The sequence below is a fragment of the Mus musculus genome, chromosome 6 (genome assembly GCF_000001635.26).
Source record: "Mus musculus strain C57BL/6J chromosome 6, GRCm38.p6 C57BL/6J".
Lineage (NCBI taxonomy): Eukaryota > Metazoa > Chordata > Mammalia > Rodentia > Muridae > Mus > Mus musculus.
In genome coordinates this window covers 11,942,490-11,959,121 of record NC_000072.6, presented here as the reverse complement: position 1 = coordinate 11,959,121, position 16,632 = coordinate 11,942,490, and the positions used below count along the sequence as shown (strand labels likewise).

General features: G+C 38.1%; 1 protein-coding gene across 20 annotated transcripts in view; it reads right to left on the bottom strand.

Annotated features, from left to right (window-relative positions):
• Phf14 (PHD finger protein 14) overlaps window positions 1–16,632 on the bottom strand; it is a 192,432-nt gene that overhangs the window by 141,035 nt on the left and 34,765 nt on the right. For all 20 annotated transcript variants that reach the window (XR_003956264.1, XR_001785183.2, XR_003956260.1 and 17 more), the window contains one exon: window positions 5,675–5,834. Coding sequence is in view for 14 of the 20 variants with exons in the window: in XM_006505197.4 (XP_006505260.1) it covers window positions 5,675–5,834 (160 nt within the window). In the remaining 6 variants the exon portion in view is untranslated. The remainder of the gene's footprint in view (window positions 1–5,674; window positions 5,835–16,632) is intronic.

Below are 16,632 nucleotides of genomic sequence, written 5' to 3'. Positions count from 1 at the left end.
GTGATAAAAGGAGGACAACTCCGGCTCTTCTTGTTTCCAGGATGGTCACTAAGTCTCTCTTTAGAATATATGCCTTGCTTTACTTTGTTAAAAAAGTCATTTAGGAAGTAAAGTAAAAATTTAGTTTTTATTTCATGCACAGCAATTTCCACACATGAAATCACTTTGCATGTAGAAATAGTAATTCACAACAATAGAGGACTGTCTAGTTAAACTCGTGCGATAAATCAGTTTCAGAATGTCTTCAGCCAGTCTCTACACTACTCATCCTTTTCCTGGGATTCCTTAATGAAGAACAAAATACAAAAGGAACTGTCCATGTTTTATTGCTTTTTCTCTCTCTTGGTCTTAAATCAAGCTGGTATTACAATGCAGCAAAAGACATGAATGCCCATAATTTCTACTCTAGCCTACATAGGACTATGGACATGAACAAGTATTTAGACAGCCTATTACAAAATTTTTCAGATGGCCCATGAAAAGGTATCTATATTATGAAGAGTAGCTAATACACATATTTCCTTTTAAATCTCAATGCTTAAAGAGATTTCTTTTGTCTTTTTTTAGAACACATTACAAATTACTTTTCAGAGTATAATAGCACCAAAGACAGTCTGTCAATAGAACTTTAAAGTTAATAGGAAACCAAGTAAAATGAATTATCTTCCTCCAAGGAAGCTGGGCTTCTGTTTTGTTTTTCAAAATGGCCTTACTTCACAAAGATGGAGTTTTCAAACTTTCAATATTCGAAATTAAAAGTCACCAAATGAAAACCACATGATCATTTCATTAAATACTGAGAAAGCATTTGACAAAATTCAACACCTGTTCATGTTAAAAGTCTTGGAAAGATCAGGAATTCAAGGCCCATACCTAAACATAATAAAAGCAACAATATATAGCAAAACAGTAGCCAACATCAAACTAAATGGAGAGAAACTTGAAGCAATCCCACTAAAATTAGAGACTAGACAAGGCTTCCCACTCTCTCTCTCCCTACCTATTCAATATAGTACTTGAGGTCCTAGCCAGAGCAATTAGACAACAAAAGAGGTCAAGGGCATACAAATTGGAAAGGCAGAAGTCAAGATATCACTATTTGCAGATGATATGATAGTATATGTAAGTAACCCCAAAAATTCCACCAGAGAACTCCTATACCTGATAAACAGCTTCGGTGACGTAGCTGGATATAAAATTAACTCAAACAAGTCAATGGCCTTTCTCTACACAAAGAATAAACAGGCTGAGAAAGAAATTAGGGAAACAACACCCTTCTCAATAGTCACAAATAATATAAAATATCTCGGTGTGACTCTAACTAAGGAAGTGAAAGATCTGTATGATGAGAACTTCAAGTCTCTGTACTGGTACAGTGACAGTCAGGTAGATCAATGGAATAGAATTGAAGACCCAGAAATAAACCCACACACCTATGGTCACTTGATCTTTGACAAAGGAGCTAAAACCATTCATGGAAAAAAGACCGCATTTTCAACAAATAGTGCTGGCTCAACTGGTGGTTAGCATGTAGAAAAATGTGAACTGTACAAAGGTCAAGTCTAAGTGGATCAAGGAACTCGACATAAAACCAGAGACACTGAGACTTATGGAGGATAAAGTGGGGAAGAGCCTAGAATATATGGGTACAAGGGGGAAATTCTTGAACAGAACACCAATGCCTCGTGATATAAGATCAAGAATCAACAAATGGGACCTCATAAAATTGCAAAGATTCTATAAGACAAAGGGCACTGTCAATAGGACAAAAAGGTAACCAACAAATTGGGAAAAGATCTTTACCAATCCTAAATCAGATAGGGAACTAATATCCAATATATATAAAGAACTCAAGAAGCTGGATTCCAGAAAACCAAATAACCCTATTAAAAAATGGGCACAGAGCTAAACAATGAATTCTCAACTGATGAATACAGAATGGCCGAGAAGCAGCTAAAAAATGTTCAACATCCTTAATCATCAGGGAAATGCAAATCAAAAGAACCCTGAGATTCCACCTCACTCCAGTCAGAATGGCTAAGATCAAAAATTATTCAGGTGACAGCAGTTGCTGTGGAAGATGTGGTGAAAGAGGAACAGTCCTCCACTACTGGTGGGATTACAAGCTTGTACAGCCACTCTGGAAATCAGTCTGGTGGTTCCTCAGAAAATTGGACATAGTACTACCAGAAGATCCAGCAATACCACTCCTGGGCATATACCCAGAAGATGCTCCAACATGTAAGAAGGACACATGCTCCACTATGTTCATAGCAGTCTTACTTATAATAGCCAGAAGCTGGAAAGAACCCAGATGTCCCTCAACAGAGGAGTGGATACATAAAATATGGTACATTTATACAACGGAGTACTACTCAGCAATTAAAAACAATGAATTTAGTGGGATTGCTTCCAGCTTCTCTCCATTTACTTTGATGTTGGCTACTGGTTTGCTGTAGATTGCTTTTATCATGTTTAGGTATGGGCCTTGAATTCCTGATCTTTCCAAAACTTTTATCATGAATGGGTGTTGGATCTTGTCAAATGCTTTTTCTGCATCTAACGAGATGATCATGTGGTTTTTGTCTTTGAGTTTGTTTATATAATGGATTACATTGATGGATTTTCGTATATTAAACCATCCCTGCATCCCTGGAATAAAACCTACTTGGTCAGGATGGATGATTGCTTTAATGTGTTCTTGGATTCGGTTAGCGAGAATTTTATTGAGGATTTTTGCATCGATATTCATAAGAGAAATTGGTCTGAAGTTCTCTATCTTTGTTGGATCTTTCTGTGGTTTAGGTATCAGAGTAATAGTGGCTTCATAAAATGAGTTGGGTAGAGTACCTTCTACTTCTATTTTGTGAAATAGTTTGTGCAGAATTGGAATTAGATCTTCTTTGAAGGTCTGATAGAACTCTGCACTAAACCCATCTGGTCCTGGGCTTTTTTTGGTTGGGAGACTATTAATAACTGCTTCTATTTCTTTAGGTGATATGGGACTGTTTAGATGGTCAACTTGATCCTGATTCAACTTTGGTACCTGGAAGCTGGAGTGGGTGGGTGGGGAGCCGGAGAGGCAAGAGGGGATAGGGGATTTTCGGAGGGGAAACTAGGACAGGAGATCACATTTGAAATGTAAATAAAGAAAATATCTAATAAAAATCAATAAAAAAAAAAGTTACCAACTAGGCTGTCTCCACGAATGGCTCCCTTAAGTAAGTAGAACAACCCTGCTCAGAAGAAAGCACTCTTTAAAGCAGCACTGAGAGTGAAAACCCAACTACATCCCAGGAACTGTTGTACATGACAGCACTACCAAACTAAGGTATAGTCATGAGGTTATGAAATCTGCCTAAAGTCATAACAGGATAAAAACAAAAAATAAAACAAACAAACAAAAAATATAAGCATGGGCAAAACATTTTGAAAGCACAAACTATTAATGTTACTAAACCCACAGTTGTAGGCCATAGTCCAAAAATGCCACTGATAAAATATGATCAAGTTCTCGTTTATATATCAAAGTACTTACTATTTTTTACTTCACTGATTTTCTTAGGTGACAAGAGATCTGGAACCTCAGCACAAGTTTCTGAAGTCTCATTGTAGACTCTTTGCTGTCCTAGCAATCTACTGAGACTACACTTCTCAAGGATCGACTACTAAGTGAAATAAAATGAGAAGTGTGCTTTTCTTAATTTTACTAAAGTAAACGTCGATGGTGAAAACCATGTTGTTTGGTAGTTCTTGTGGCTATTATTAAGAGAGTAAGCATTCTGCTTTATTTGTCCTTTGGTTTTTGCGAGACAGGGTTTCTACCTCCCCAACTGTCTTGGCTCTTGCTGTGTAGACCAGGCTGGTCTTGAACTCACAGAGATCTACCTGCCTCTGTACTAGGATTAAAAGAGTCCACCATCACGCCCAGTAAAATATTAAGCAATCTTAACTAAAACATTCTAGATGATAGAGAAATGGCCCTACAGTTAAGCACACACTGCTTTTACTGCTCTTGCTAAAGACCCACACCCACACCAGGCAGCTCACACATGCTTATACCTCCAGCCCCAGAGAATCTGAACCCTCCTCTGGACTCTGCAGACACCTACATTCATGTGCTCATACCCACACAGACATAAATACATATATTTATTTTCAAATAATAATTTAAAAATAAGTAAATTTTTAAAATTCTAATGCCTTATTTATCAAAATAAAAACGTGAGCATTGATTATTGGCAGGGTTGAGGTACGTAATCATCAAAACACACAAGATTGGGGAAAATTCTTATACTGTAGTCAACCACCCCAGACTCATAGAGAAACAAACAACATAAATGATGTCAGCACTTCTCTGAGACAACTGCTCTGTTGGTGACCATGAGAGTGATTCCAGTGAAAAGCCCTACGTGTGTGTGCCAAGCCCTGGTGTAATTGTCTCGCAGCCTCACATCCGTGCTTTAATATTGAGTCTGCATTGACAGAAAGAATGTCCTCAGCACTTGTCATTTACAGTGAGTGTGATTCTGCCATCAGTAGAGCAGGGCACTGTAATCAAAGCCATAGAGGACAGTAGAAGAAAAGAGTTTCTCCACAGGACAGACAGGACACATTACTATAGAAGAGCCACGTGTTCAGTTCTTAGTACCTCACAACCCTGGCCCAACCTTGAGATTAGTTTTTACTTCTTTCTCAATAAACACCTACCGCATGTGTAACAGGCTTTAAAGTAGAGCTGCAGCTCTCCCTGAAAACTGTGTCAGCCACCTACTTTTAAGATCCAAAGACTGGAAGATAAAGCAGAAAAGGTTTCTGGCACCCTCTTGGTACAACTTGTTCTTGTGACAAAGTCTAACCTCCAATACCAGAAAAGAGAAAATTCCTTAATTTTGGTTATCCTTCATCTGTGTGTCATCCCTAGGATTTCTTCCAAGAATTCATTTATAACTTTCATGTACTTTGGGACTATAATCTTAATAACTTTTAAATAATGATTCTTAAATAAGAATTCTATCCTTAAGTTGTTAAAGGACTGAAGCCCTGAGGGTCAACAAAAAAATCAAAACAGGCAACCTCAGGAGACAGGAGATTGAGGGGACCCTCCAGAATGCACCAGAGACCTGGGAAGTGAAAGACTCTCAGGACTGCCTGCCCAACAGTAGGGAGAGAGAACTTATAAAGCCCATCTCCAGCAAGAAGACAGGGCATCAAATGGGGGAGGGGGGGCAATCCCACAGTCACTGACCCATAATTGTTCCTGTCTTAATTCTTAAATATTCTTAAGAATTCTAAAAATGTCTCCACTTTAGTCACTGTATGTTATACTCCTGAAGTGAGAAAAGACCTGTGTGCAAATTTTGCTATTTACCAGACTGTGGTCTTGAGGTAACATGATTTAAATGGTAAGAGTCTTGGATGTTATCAGCATAACCTGAGGAACTACCATGTGCTTCTTCCCAGTAACAGGGATGATAAGTGCAAAGACAGATGCAAGTACTTGGGAGATGGTCTTTCTTCCTCCCCTCATCCATCTACATGGCCAAGTCACTCCTCTATGTCAAGAAGATGGGAAGAATGTGTGTGACTCAAAAGTCACATGGAAGAAAAAGGAATTCCAAAGCAGGCAAGTCATGAAGCAGGCATATGGACACAACATAATGAAGACATCAACCTTCCAGCATCCGTCTCCTTGAAAATCCCATCCTGATTAGGACATAGTTCACAGCTAGGAGATACACCACATTTACAGGCATCACAAAACCAAGGCTCAGTGGAGTTTTCAGAAGCCGAACTCATAATAGAGTCACTCTCCCCATCGACTCCATAACAACCTAGAAAAGGAAAAGAAATAGTTATGATTTAACACGGTGTATTTTTTAAACTCTCTTTTGTAAAACCAACAAAGAAACAGAAAAAGTACAGAAAAATTCTGAAAATATTCAATGGTTTGTATAACTGATATAAAAATAGGAAAGTAATTTTTCAAAAACTCTTTTTCACCTTACAGCTATGACTTATATAGTCCATTAAAAACAAAAGTTGTTAGCCCTATGCAATTCAAGAGTACTATAATAGCCCATTTCAATATACTCAAAGTCATATAAGAGAATGCCAAAGAAATGGTTTTAAAGGGACTAATTTAGCACACAAGCAAAGAAATCAAAATGTACTAATTTCTTTAGTATTAAATTTTAGTAACCACCATCTTCATTGCTTATGACTAAGTATAATTTTGTAATACAAAATCATAAATTTAAAGAATTTATAATTTTCTCATTGGTACAGTTACTGTTACCTATAAAAGAGCAATAACGAAAATCTACTTAGAAGCTGAGGAGGAGGCTGACCCTGTAGGAGGACCAGCAGCCTCAATAAATCTGGACCCCCAAGATCTCTCAAACACTGGACCACCAAACAGGCAGCATACACACAACACACAAACAGTAGAGGACTGCGGGGTCTGTGTTCAATCACAAATAAACATAAGAGACTAAAGGCCCCAGGGAGTTTAGAGGTCAGGTAGGGTGGGGGTGGGCGTTAGGGACATCCACATGGAGTAGGGGGGTGGGGAGGAGGTATGAATGTGGACAGTCTGAGGGTGGATGGGGCGTGGGGAATAAAGTCTGGAGTATAAAAAAAATTCATTTAAAAAATACATAATAAAAGTAGTCAGTCAATCAATCTATTTTCTCAATAAGCAATCCAATACTACAAGAAGGGAAATCTACTTCATTTACAATATAATGTTCCTTTAAAGCAAATTATTTCAAGGCAGATGAAATCTGTATTCAAAGAAGACAATTACCAAGATAAGGAAGGCCCCAAGAGGCTGTCAAATTTATTAACCTGGTCTGTAAAATCAGGACAAATCACAGCAGTTCACATGTTTAGCTCAGTTTCAATTCTGTTCTAAAAACTGTATGTGCCACTCAGCAAACATCTGCAGAATTTTAAAACACCTACAAACATCCATGGGACTGGATTCTGAACGTCATTACCAGGCTGTCCTCCTCTGTAATCTAGAACACGGGTACTCTGCCAGTCGAGGGACAGCTGTCCTCAGCTGCACTGTCCCTGAAGACTGACACACTGTAACACAGCCCCCACAGAACATTTGACATCTGACCTACCATGTCATCATATTTTCTGCCATAATCTTAGTATTTAGTGTAAACTGAAAATCTGCCATTTTATACCAACTCTAGTTCTAATTAATAACCAGATAAATTTTAAAATATTTATCTCTTTCATTCAAAACATGAACATCAAAAAACCCTCATTTTTTATATGGAAAATGTTAAATTTTAAAAAGCATAAATTCATATCTTATATGTTAACTATTTTCAAATGTGAAACAGGTTTAGCAAAGGTAACCTCTAGAAACCATATTTAAAGGAAATATATTAAATACATTTATAATTGTCTTGAATTTTATGAAGATATAGATGATTCAAATTAGTAGAATTTGGATTCTTAAAATGAAACACAATAATGTATATTTTTCTACCTTTTGGCTATGTAGCTTTAAAAACTAACCCTTTGAGGCTTGGATCTTATTGGTAATGTGTATTTAGAAACATTTATCATAATGTCTTGGTATTTAAAAACAGAAAACAAAACACAAAAACTGCCAATGATCTACATTTAAAAACCTGCATTTAACAAGAAAATATATGAGTCCCAGAGATCAAACTCAGGATGTCAGGGTTTACAGCAAGCACCTATACCAACTGTGCCATATTGCTGATTCTATATAACACATTTAAAAAAATTAACAAACAAAAATAGTGGACCTGAGAAAGTCACAACACAAAATTACAAGTCCTTGAGACAACTGGAAACACAGCAAACCAAGACACACATCTAGCTAAACAATCTTTTAAAATTAAAAAATAAAAAGAAGAAACAAATTTATCTTCAATTCTTTAAAAATAAACTAAATTAGTAAAAGCAAACAATAAAAACCCAAACAAAAAATAAATCAGGTCGAAAAGAACAACAGCAAGGATCAAAGAAACAAGTTCAATTTTTTTGACAATGAACAGAATTACTAAGTTTACAGTGCACACCCACGGAGGGCAAATTACATCTGACATCAGAAAAATTTATACTAAGGACTGTTTTGAAAAAATATATAATTATAAGGAAATTTCTTAAGAAACTGACCGACCTGGAAATAGCTGAATTCCAAAAGTGAACCAAGAAGATAAAAAATTTCTGACAGATCAACAAAGAAGGAAGTCAGTACTACAAAGTCTCACAACCCTGGGGAGACAGTGCATACAGTAAGCCCATGCTGAGCAAGCATGAAGACCTAAAGGCGGCCTCCAGCACCCCAGGCACAGCAGATCTGCGATCCCCTTACTGAAAAGACAGACAGTCTAGCTAGACTGTATGGCCAGCAAGCCCTGGGATGTTCCTGTCTGTGTCTTTTCTTGGTTCACTTTTAATAAATGCTGCTGAAAGACAAGATACAAATAGGCATGCAGAAAACTGTAAACAGATTTTTGTTTCTCAGCTCAAAACAAAGGCCTGAATGCAAGACCCAGAACTAAAGACTAATAGAGGAAAATATACTGAAAATACTTCAATATAGCGAGACCATGATTTTTCTAGGTAAGAGTCTGTGATGCTTTGAGTAAGAATGGATCCCATATCTTCATATATTTGAGTTCTTGATCCACAGTCTAAATGTTTTGGAAGGATTAGGAGATGTAACCTTGTTGAAGGAGCTATATCATTGGAGGTAGGCTCTGAGGTTTCCAAAGGCCAAGCCATTCCCAGTTAGTGCATGCACTCTCTCCCTCTCCACCCATCCTCCACCCAGCTTGTGCCTGCGGATCACATGTAGTCTCTCAGCTACTGCTCCAGAGCCATACCTACTTGCTACCATGCTTTCTGGCCTAATGGGCATGAACTATAATACCGTCTGGAACTATAACTCCAAAATTAAATGCTTTCTTTATTAAGTTTTCTTGGTCCTGGTGCCTCTATACAGCACCAGAAAAATAACTAAGACTAAATCCAATCCCTCTAAAAGCAAAAATTACTAAATGGGGTTACATCAAAGTAAATATTCCTGGTACAAAGGGAACCATTAAAACAGAGTACAGAGACAATTAACAGAAAGAAACAAGATTTTTGCCATGTTTTTATCTGACAGAAGTCCAAAATACAAACTATAAAACAAGAACTCAGTAGCCAAAATCCAAGTGATCTAATTAAAAAACACGGGAAAATGACATGAATACAAACTTTTCCAAAGAAGATATACAAATAGCCAATAAATATATGAAAGACATGTTCTGAATTACTAGCCATGGCAAAATGTAAATCAAACCTACAAAAATGTAATACCTTGCTCCAGTTAAAATAGCAATTTTTAAAAAGTATAATAAAAGTGAATACTGTGGAGATGTAGAATATATGAAACAACTCTACACTGTTGATATGGAGGGTCCTTAAAAACTACCCGTAAACCTATTCTATAATCCACCTAGCCACCTCCTACCTACACAGCCAAAGAATATGAAGTCAGAATCCAGAGTTATTTGCATGCCAAGTTTTAATATGGCACGATTCATAGTAACTAATATATATTCTGCATAGGTATCTGTTAATAAATGAATAGAGAAAGAAACCATGGTGTACTCTTATAATGGAGTACTATTCAGCTATGGAAAAAAATAACATTTACAGAAGTCTTTAAACGGGATGAAAAATGAAAGATATTAAAGACAATAAGCCAAATACAGAAAGACAATGTTCTCTTAATATATGTAGAAACTTAAAAGAAGTTGGCTGGCGGTAGAAGAGGAATTTATAGGAACTGAGAAGAGTACCAGAGGGCAGAAAGCAGAATAAATGAGCATAATCAATAAGTATTTCTGCATAAATGAAAACACCACAGTGAATATCACTAATCTGTACAAGTTATGTTAATAATAAAATAAATACAATGAAAACAAGATTCCATGACATTTTAAATTATTGAATTAGGATGTTCACACATATGACCAGTTAATTAATTATACAATATGAAGATTTACTCAAGAGTGGAAAAACTATACACTTTTTTACATGTCAAATAGTAGCCGGCTCTCAAAAAATACTTGAAAGAATAAGTCCATGAGCATCACACACTTTCTTACCCTCCTCTTCCTTCTATGACAACAGGGCTGTGACGTGGGAGAAGAAGTCAGTGCACTGGGTTGTACTGATACACAGGATCTGGAGACACAATGGAAGCAAGCTAACCTCCTGTGCATGAAAGGACTATCTAGGCTAGCTAACTGAGGTGAGGAAACCCTTTGTAAAGGTACACTAAAAGTGGTAAGTAACATTCCACAAGATGGGGTCCTAGACGGAATAAAATGGAGAAAATAAGTGAGTACCAAGCACTCCTCATTCTGTGCCTACTGGCTGTTCATAAAGTTGGGCAGTGTCTGCAGCTCCTGTAGCATTGTCTTCCTCGCTATTATGACTGGACCCTATGCAACTGGTTGGGAGCCAAAAGAACCCCTTTCTTCCTGAAGTTGCTGTTGTCATGTATTTTCGCCTAGCAATACATAAAGAGACTAATACAACTAGTAATCATTAGCAAATGCTCCAAAGGAGTTGAAACTTGCACTGTCATCAGACACTACAATGAATTACATGTTGAATTAAGTTTGGCCCCCAAAGATTCCTGTTTTGAATGCTTAGTCATGGTGAATGGCATTATTAGGAGGTGTGGCTTTACTGGGGGAAGTGAGGCTTTGTTGGAGGAGGTATGTCATAGGTGAGCACTGAGGCCTCCTACGCTAAGGCTCTGCCCAGTGTGAAAGAGCTCTTCCTTCTGGCTGTCTTCTGATCAAGATTACAACTCTCAGCTCCTTCTCCAGCACTATGTCTGCCTGCATGCTGCCATGCTTCCTGCAATGATAATGGACCACACCTCTGAAACTGTAAACTAGTCCCAATTAAATGTTTTCCTTTCTAAGAGTTGCCTTTATCATGGTGTCTGTTCACAGGAATAAAGTCCTAACTAAGAAACACGTGAAACGCTATTATGAAGCTTTAACCTTCTTTCTGACTCACATGGCATTATTACCTATCTTGACCATCTTATTTGTCTGCTTTGATTCAGACTGACATTTTAGTTGTTTCTAAAATTAAAAGCTACTTGAAAAGGTAGACTTGTCTTTAATGAGGCTATTTATCTAAAACAGAGGTCACATTTTTGAACCTTTAATTAACCTGAAAGATCTCAGCAGAACTAACATGGTATCCTTATAGAAATCTGTGTTTATTTGAACAATGAATTTATTTAAAAAAACAGTTCCTGATTTCAAAACAATAGGAAGAAGTGTAGGTATACAGTTCACTGACAATGTGTCTGTCTAGCATGAGCCAGGGCTTCTGGTAGATACAAACCAGATGGAGAAGCACATGCCTGTAATCCCACATCTCAGGAGAGGAAGCAGAGGATTAGAGTGTCAGGGTATTTAAGATACACAGCAAGTTCTAGGTCAGTCTGGGATAAATGACATTCTACCTGTCACAATAATCAATCAATAAATCAACAAGCAAACATATACATGTGCACACATACACATACACACACACACACCGCTAGGGTGTTGATAAGTGCCCATTATAACAACTACCTGAAAGGCTGAGGAAGGAGAGTGGCAAATTAAGTGACTGGCAACATAGGAGACTATGACGGTTTGAAGGAGAATGGTTCCCATAGGCTTTAATGTTTGACTACTTGGCCCTCAGTTGGTAGAACTGCTTAAAAGAATTAGGAGGGGTGCCTTGTTATAGGAGTTGTGTCACTGGGGGTAGGGGTGTGCTGTCTCTGTCTGTCTGTCTACTTCCCACGGTAGATAAGATGTGAGCCCTCAGTTACTGTTCCAAGTCCATGCTTGCTTGCCTGCTGCCATGCTCACACCATGATGGTCATGGAGTCACTCTCTGAAACTATGAACCCCTATTAAATGCTTTGGTCTCTAACTTGCCTAAGTTATGGTGTCTTATAATAGCAATCGAAAGTAACCAAGACATAGAATCTGTCTTAAAACAAGAAAATAAAATTAAGTAAACAGGGACCAGAGCACTACTGAATGGAACAATGCTTACTAAGGAGGTGTGAAGTCCTGGATTCAATTCTCAGTACCAAGAAATAACAAGAGAAAAAATAGGATAGAGAAAAAGTTCCTTCTGAATTTTCAATGGTAGTATTTCTTGGTGGGCTCAAGTCACACACCAGACAGAGCCTTTAATCCCAAATCTTAAGAGTTGGGAAGCCACTAATCAGGGTTTACAGCTGGTCTCAACTGCATGGAGTTCAAAAACCAACTTAGGCTACACTACTTAAGAACCTATCACAGAAAAACAAAAAGATGCATTAGAATCAAAGATGTAAAACATTGAAATCTCAAAGCATCTTCACTCCATCCCCCCCTGCCCCCAAGTATAGAGTAAATGAGAAACTGCATGTTCACCCATCTCCACAGACCAGGAAAACATAGGAGATTAAGTAAGTGGTCAAGGTAAATTGAAGACTGCAGGGCTGTTCAGGTGAAACCAATTTCTGATGGAAGAAAATGAAGATCTAGTAATGTAGAGCTTCTTTTAAAAAGCTTCCAAATGCCAAACTGGCAGCAAAATAGCCCATGCCTGTAATTCCAGCACTCAGAAAACTGAGGCAGGAGAAAGTCTGTAAGTCTGATGAACAACTAGACTACCAAGATCCTGTCTCAAAAGCCGGTGGTGGTGGTGGCGCATGCCTTTAATCCCAGCACTTGGGAGGCAGAGGCAGGTGGATTTCTGAGTTCAAGACCAGCCTGGTCTACAAAGTGAGTTCCAGGACAGCCAGGGCTACACAGAGAAACCCTCTCTCAAAAAAAAAAAAAAAAAAAAAAAAAAAAAAAAAAAAAAAAATCCTGTCTCAAAAAAACTAATAAGAAAATAGCAGCAATTAAATGTATAAAAATATCCTAGCATCAGAATGTCAGAAATTGATATCCATGGTCAAATGACCTAACCTAAACTATGACCCAAAGACTAATCTAAGAAATAGAAATTACCCTCAGTGTGACAATGAAATAGCGAGAAGTAAATGGAGTCAGTGTCCTCAGCACAACAGAAGTCTCTATATGACACATCAACAATAACATTCACAGGCACAAGCAACCATCACAACACCAACATCACTAGTCAGTACAACAAACCTAGTCAGTACTGCTACAGTTCCATTGTTCACACTCTCTACATCTGCTTTTGAGAATTTTAACTACACCTAGATGAGAATAAACATCACAAAGTCTTTGTACAGTTGGTGGGTGACTCTGCAACAGAATACCTGATATTGAATAATGTACAACATGAAAGGCTAGCTCATGATTCAGGCTGGTGGTTGGAGAGTAAAAATAGCATGACATTGCAGTCATAGCCTCAATGACACCACATGACACAAGACTAAAGGGGCACAGGTACAAGAAACTAAACTGCGAGTCAAGCCCGCTGTGCCCCTTCTAGGGCAACCAATAAAGCCCCATGAGATCTGATTCCCTACAGAGTGACAGCATTCCACTGATCAAGGTGAACCCACAGTGATGGTTACTTCTGCCAGCTTGACCAGATTTTATAGTCACCAAAGAAACTTATCTCTGGGTGTGTCTGTGAGGGATTTTCTAGATTAAGTTAAATAACTAAGGTAGGGAAGACCCACCCCAAATGCAGATGCCATCATTCCGGGGTGGGAGGCAGGGTGGGGGGGAATGCCAAACTTGATAAGAGGAGAATGGAAGCTAAGCAGCATTCACTGTTCTGTTTTCTGGCCATTAGTGTGCCATGTAACCAGCTACCTTCTATTCCTGCCACTATGCCCCCAAACCCAGCAGGCTGCATTGTATCCCCTCCAACTATAGGCAAACAAACAAACAAATTCTTCCTAGACATTTTTCAAACCAATAAGAAAAGCAATCGCTATACTTCATAATAAGAATATCTCCACTAGCTCCTACCTCCTAAAGGTTCCACAACCTCAGTACTACAACACTGGGAACCAAGCTTCTTACACACAAACTTCTGGAGACAGAATCACATCCAAATTTCAAGTCCCCTCTGTGCTCACTATCACTTCTGCTACCTATTTTACTAAGAAAATAAATACTCAACAACTTCCACATGTTCCAACCACCCCATCTAATAACTTACATCTATACCCACACACCATCCTTCCTCGATAGTTATAATGATGGCTGCTCTCATCTGCTCCATCTCTGCTTCGTGTTGGAACCCACCCCCTCTAACATTGTATGCAATGTCCTTTAATTCTTTACATCAGCTATCAATGCTCCCTTCCCACTGGGTCCTTTCTATAAGCACAGAACAAGCAATATACTATGCCTGTGGCTGTCTTTAACAGCCCTCCGTAATCAACATTGCCTGGCAGACTCTTGGAATGGCCCCTCCTATATTTAGCTTTGGTTTAAACAATGTGACACAGCAAAGTGGTACTATGTCTGTCCTAAACTAGGTAAAATAAGATACTTGCTCTTTCAAAAGCCATCTCCATCTCTTCTGTCTTTCTCTTTGATCACTCATATAATCATCTCTAGCTCTTTTGTTTTTTAACAAACCGCTCTGAAATCGCCAGTGGGGTAGCATGTAGAGCATAAAGAGCGGAAAATGGTGTGGAACTGACCAATAGGCACCAAACAGTTGAGGACTAACATAGCTAAGTTTGGGAACAAAGCCTCTAGCTCCAGTCCTAGAAGGACTGCAACCTAGACCAACAGATTTATCTGCAGCTTCAAAGACCCTACACTAGAACCATTCAAAGATTCTCAAGTGTTAGGGTTAAAATATCCAACTTGACTTCTTACTCATTAGAAATGACGTAAGTTACAAATGTCTATTGTTTTAAATAAGATGCTATATTTGGGGGTAATTGTTATATAGAAACTGATAGCTACTCTAACATCTAAATTATAGAGACAAACTCTCCCTTATTTTATAGCCCTATCAGCTAGTTACATCTCCCTACATCTCCTTACAAAAGCTTATCACAAAATTTATATCTGGTCACATATTTTACTTCTCCTTCCTTGAATTTCATTTTATCTCTCTAAGATCAATAGATTGATGTGTGTTAAGTTCCTGTAAGTCCAATGGTAGTTTTCCTTGTTTTAGGACATTGAATTCTGCTATAGAAAATCAAAATAAAACAAAGGGAACCTACATGTGTCATCTAGAGATAAACAGGAAATAAAAGAATACATGCATTAAACAGAAACAGTAAATGACAAAAAACATGAGGCACATAGTTACTAAATATACAAAGGATTCTGAAGGTCTTGGAATAATCTCTTCAAAATGATTTAATTTGGCACCTATGGATACCATATTCTGGTATCTTGCTTAAGAAACAAACCCCATGGCTATTCAGCAGGCTAACCAGAGCCAAAGCTGGAGCCATACATAACTCTTGCTTCATCTGCACACCAATATAATGCCCCCAGGGAGCTTTACACGTGGGCCTTGTCTGGGTTCCCTCTTTACTTACTGAGTCATGTAGAAATATTACATATGCATGCTGTGTGTGCAGTGCATGGGTGTATCACTATATGCACACGCTTGAGTACTGCTGTGAGTGCATGCGCATGTGTGCATTGGGAGGCCTGAAGCTCATTTCAGGCATCTTCGTCAATCACTCTCCACCTTACATATAGAAGCACTGTCTTTCAATGCAACTCAAACTTCATGATAATTTTATTCTTGCTAGCCATGTTATCTAAACATTCTGTCTCCATCTCCTGAGGTGGAGATAAAAGAAAGACTGCCATAGCCACCTGAACTTTATAGGGTCCTAGAATCTGAACTCCAGTCTCTGCTTATGCTCTTTTTGTGTGTGTGCTTTACTGGAGAAGTCACCCACCCCCAGCCTATTATTGCTACTGTTTGCCTCTTAACCTGAGCTAGCTTGCTAGTGGCATTCCCGAAGTCCACCATTGAGTCTGGGTAACTCCCCATATGAATTAGGCCATTATCTAACTCTAAACTATTATTTATCAGACACGTACCCATTTTCTCTCCTCTTATTTTATAGTTACCTCCACACTAATATTTCCCTTATATCCTCTCATCCTGGATGGAAAGGGTTGGGTGGATTATTAGAAGCTTCTATTTCTAGAATAAGCAGTGACCTAAGGGAAGTGAAAGAGAAATGTCATGAGGTTGTTTGTATTTAATAGAATATTCTAAACCTAGGAAGTAAAGTGTATAAAGATCTTGCAGTGAGAACATATTCGTGGTGTTTGTATAGTTGCACAGAAGTTAGTAAGCTAGAACGGAGTGTGCAAGGTGTAGTATAGGATTCAAACTGCTTAGACTATGTTTTGGAAGACCATTTCTGCTAGCTAAGTGGGTTAGAGAAGGGGAGTCTGGGTGACTATTTGAGAGACCACTGAAATGACCCAGGAGTTGACTAAATTATGTTAACCTTGTATCAGATGTCATAGCATTTCCTATACATGTTGAGTTTTATTTTTCTCTGTATCCAAATCAAACATTTTTAGGATTTTTAAATTTTTATTTATTTATTATTAATTTACCTATTTATCCTTCATTTCCCTAGAC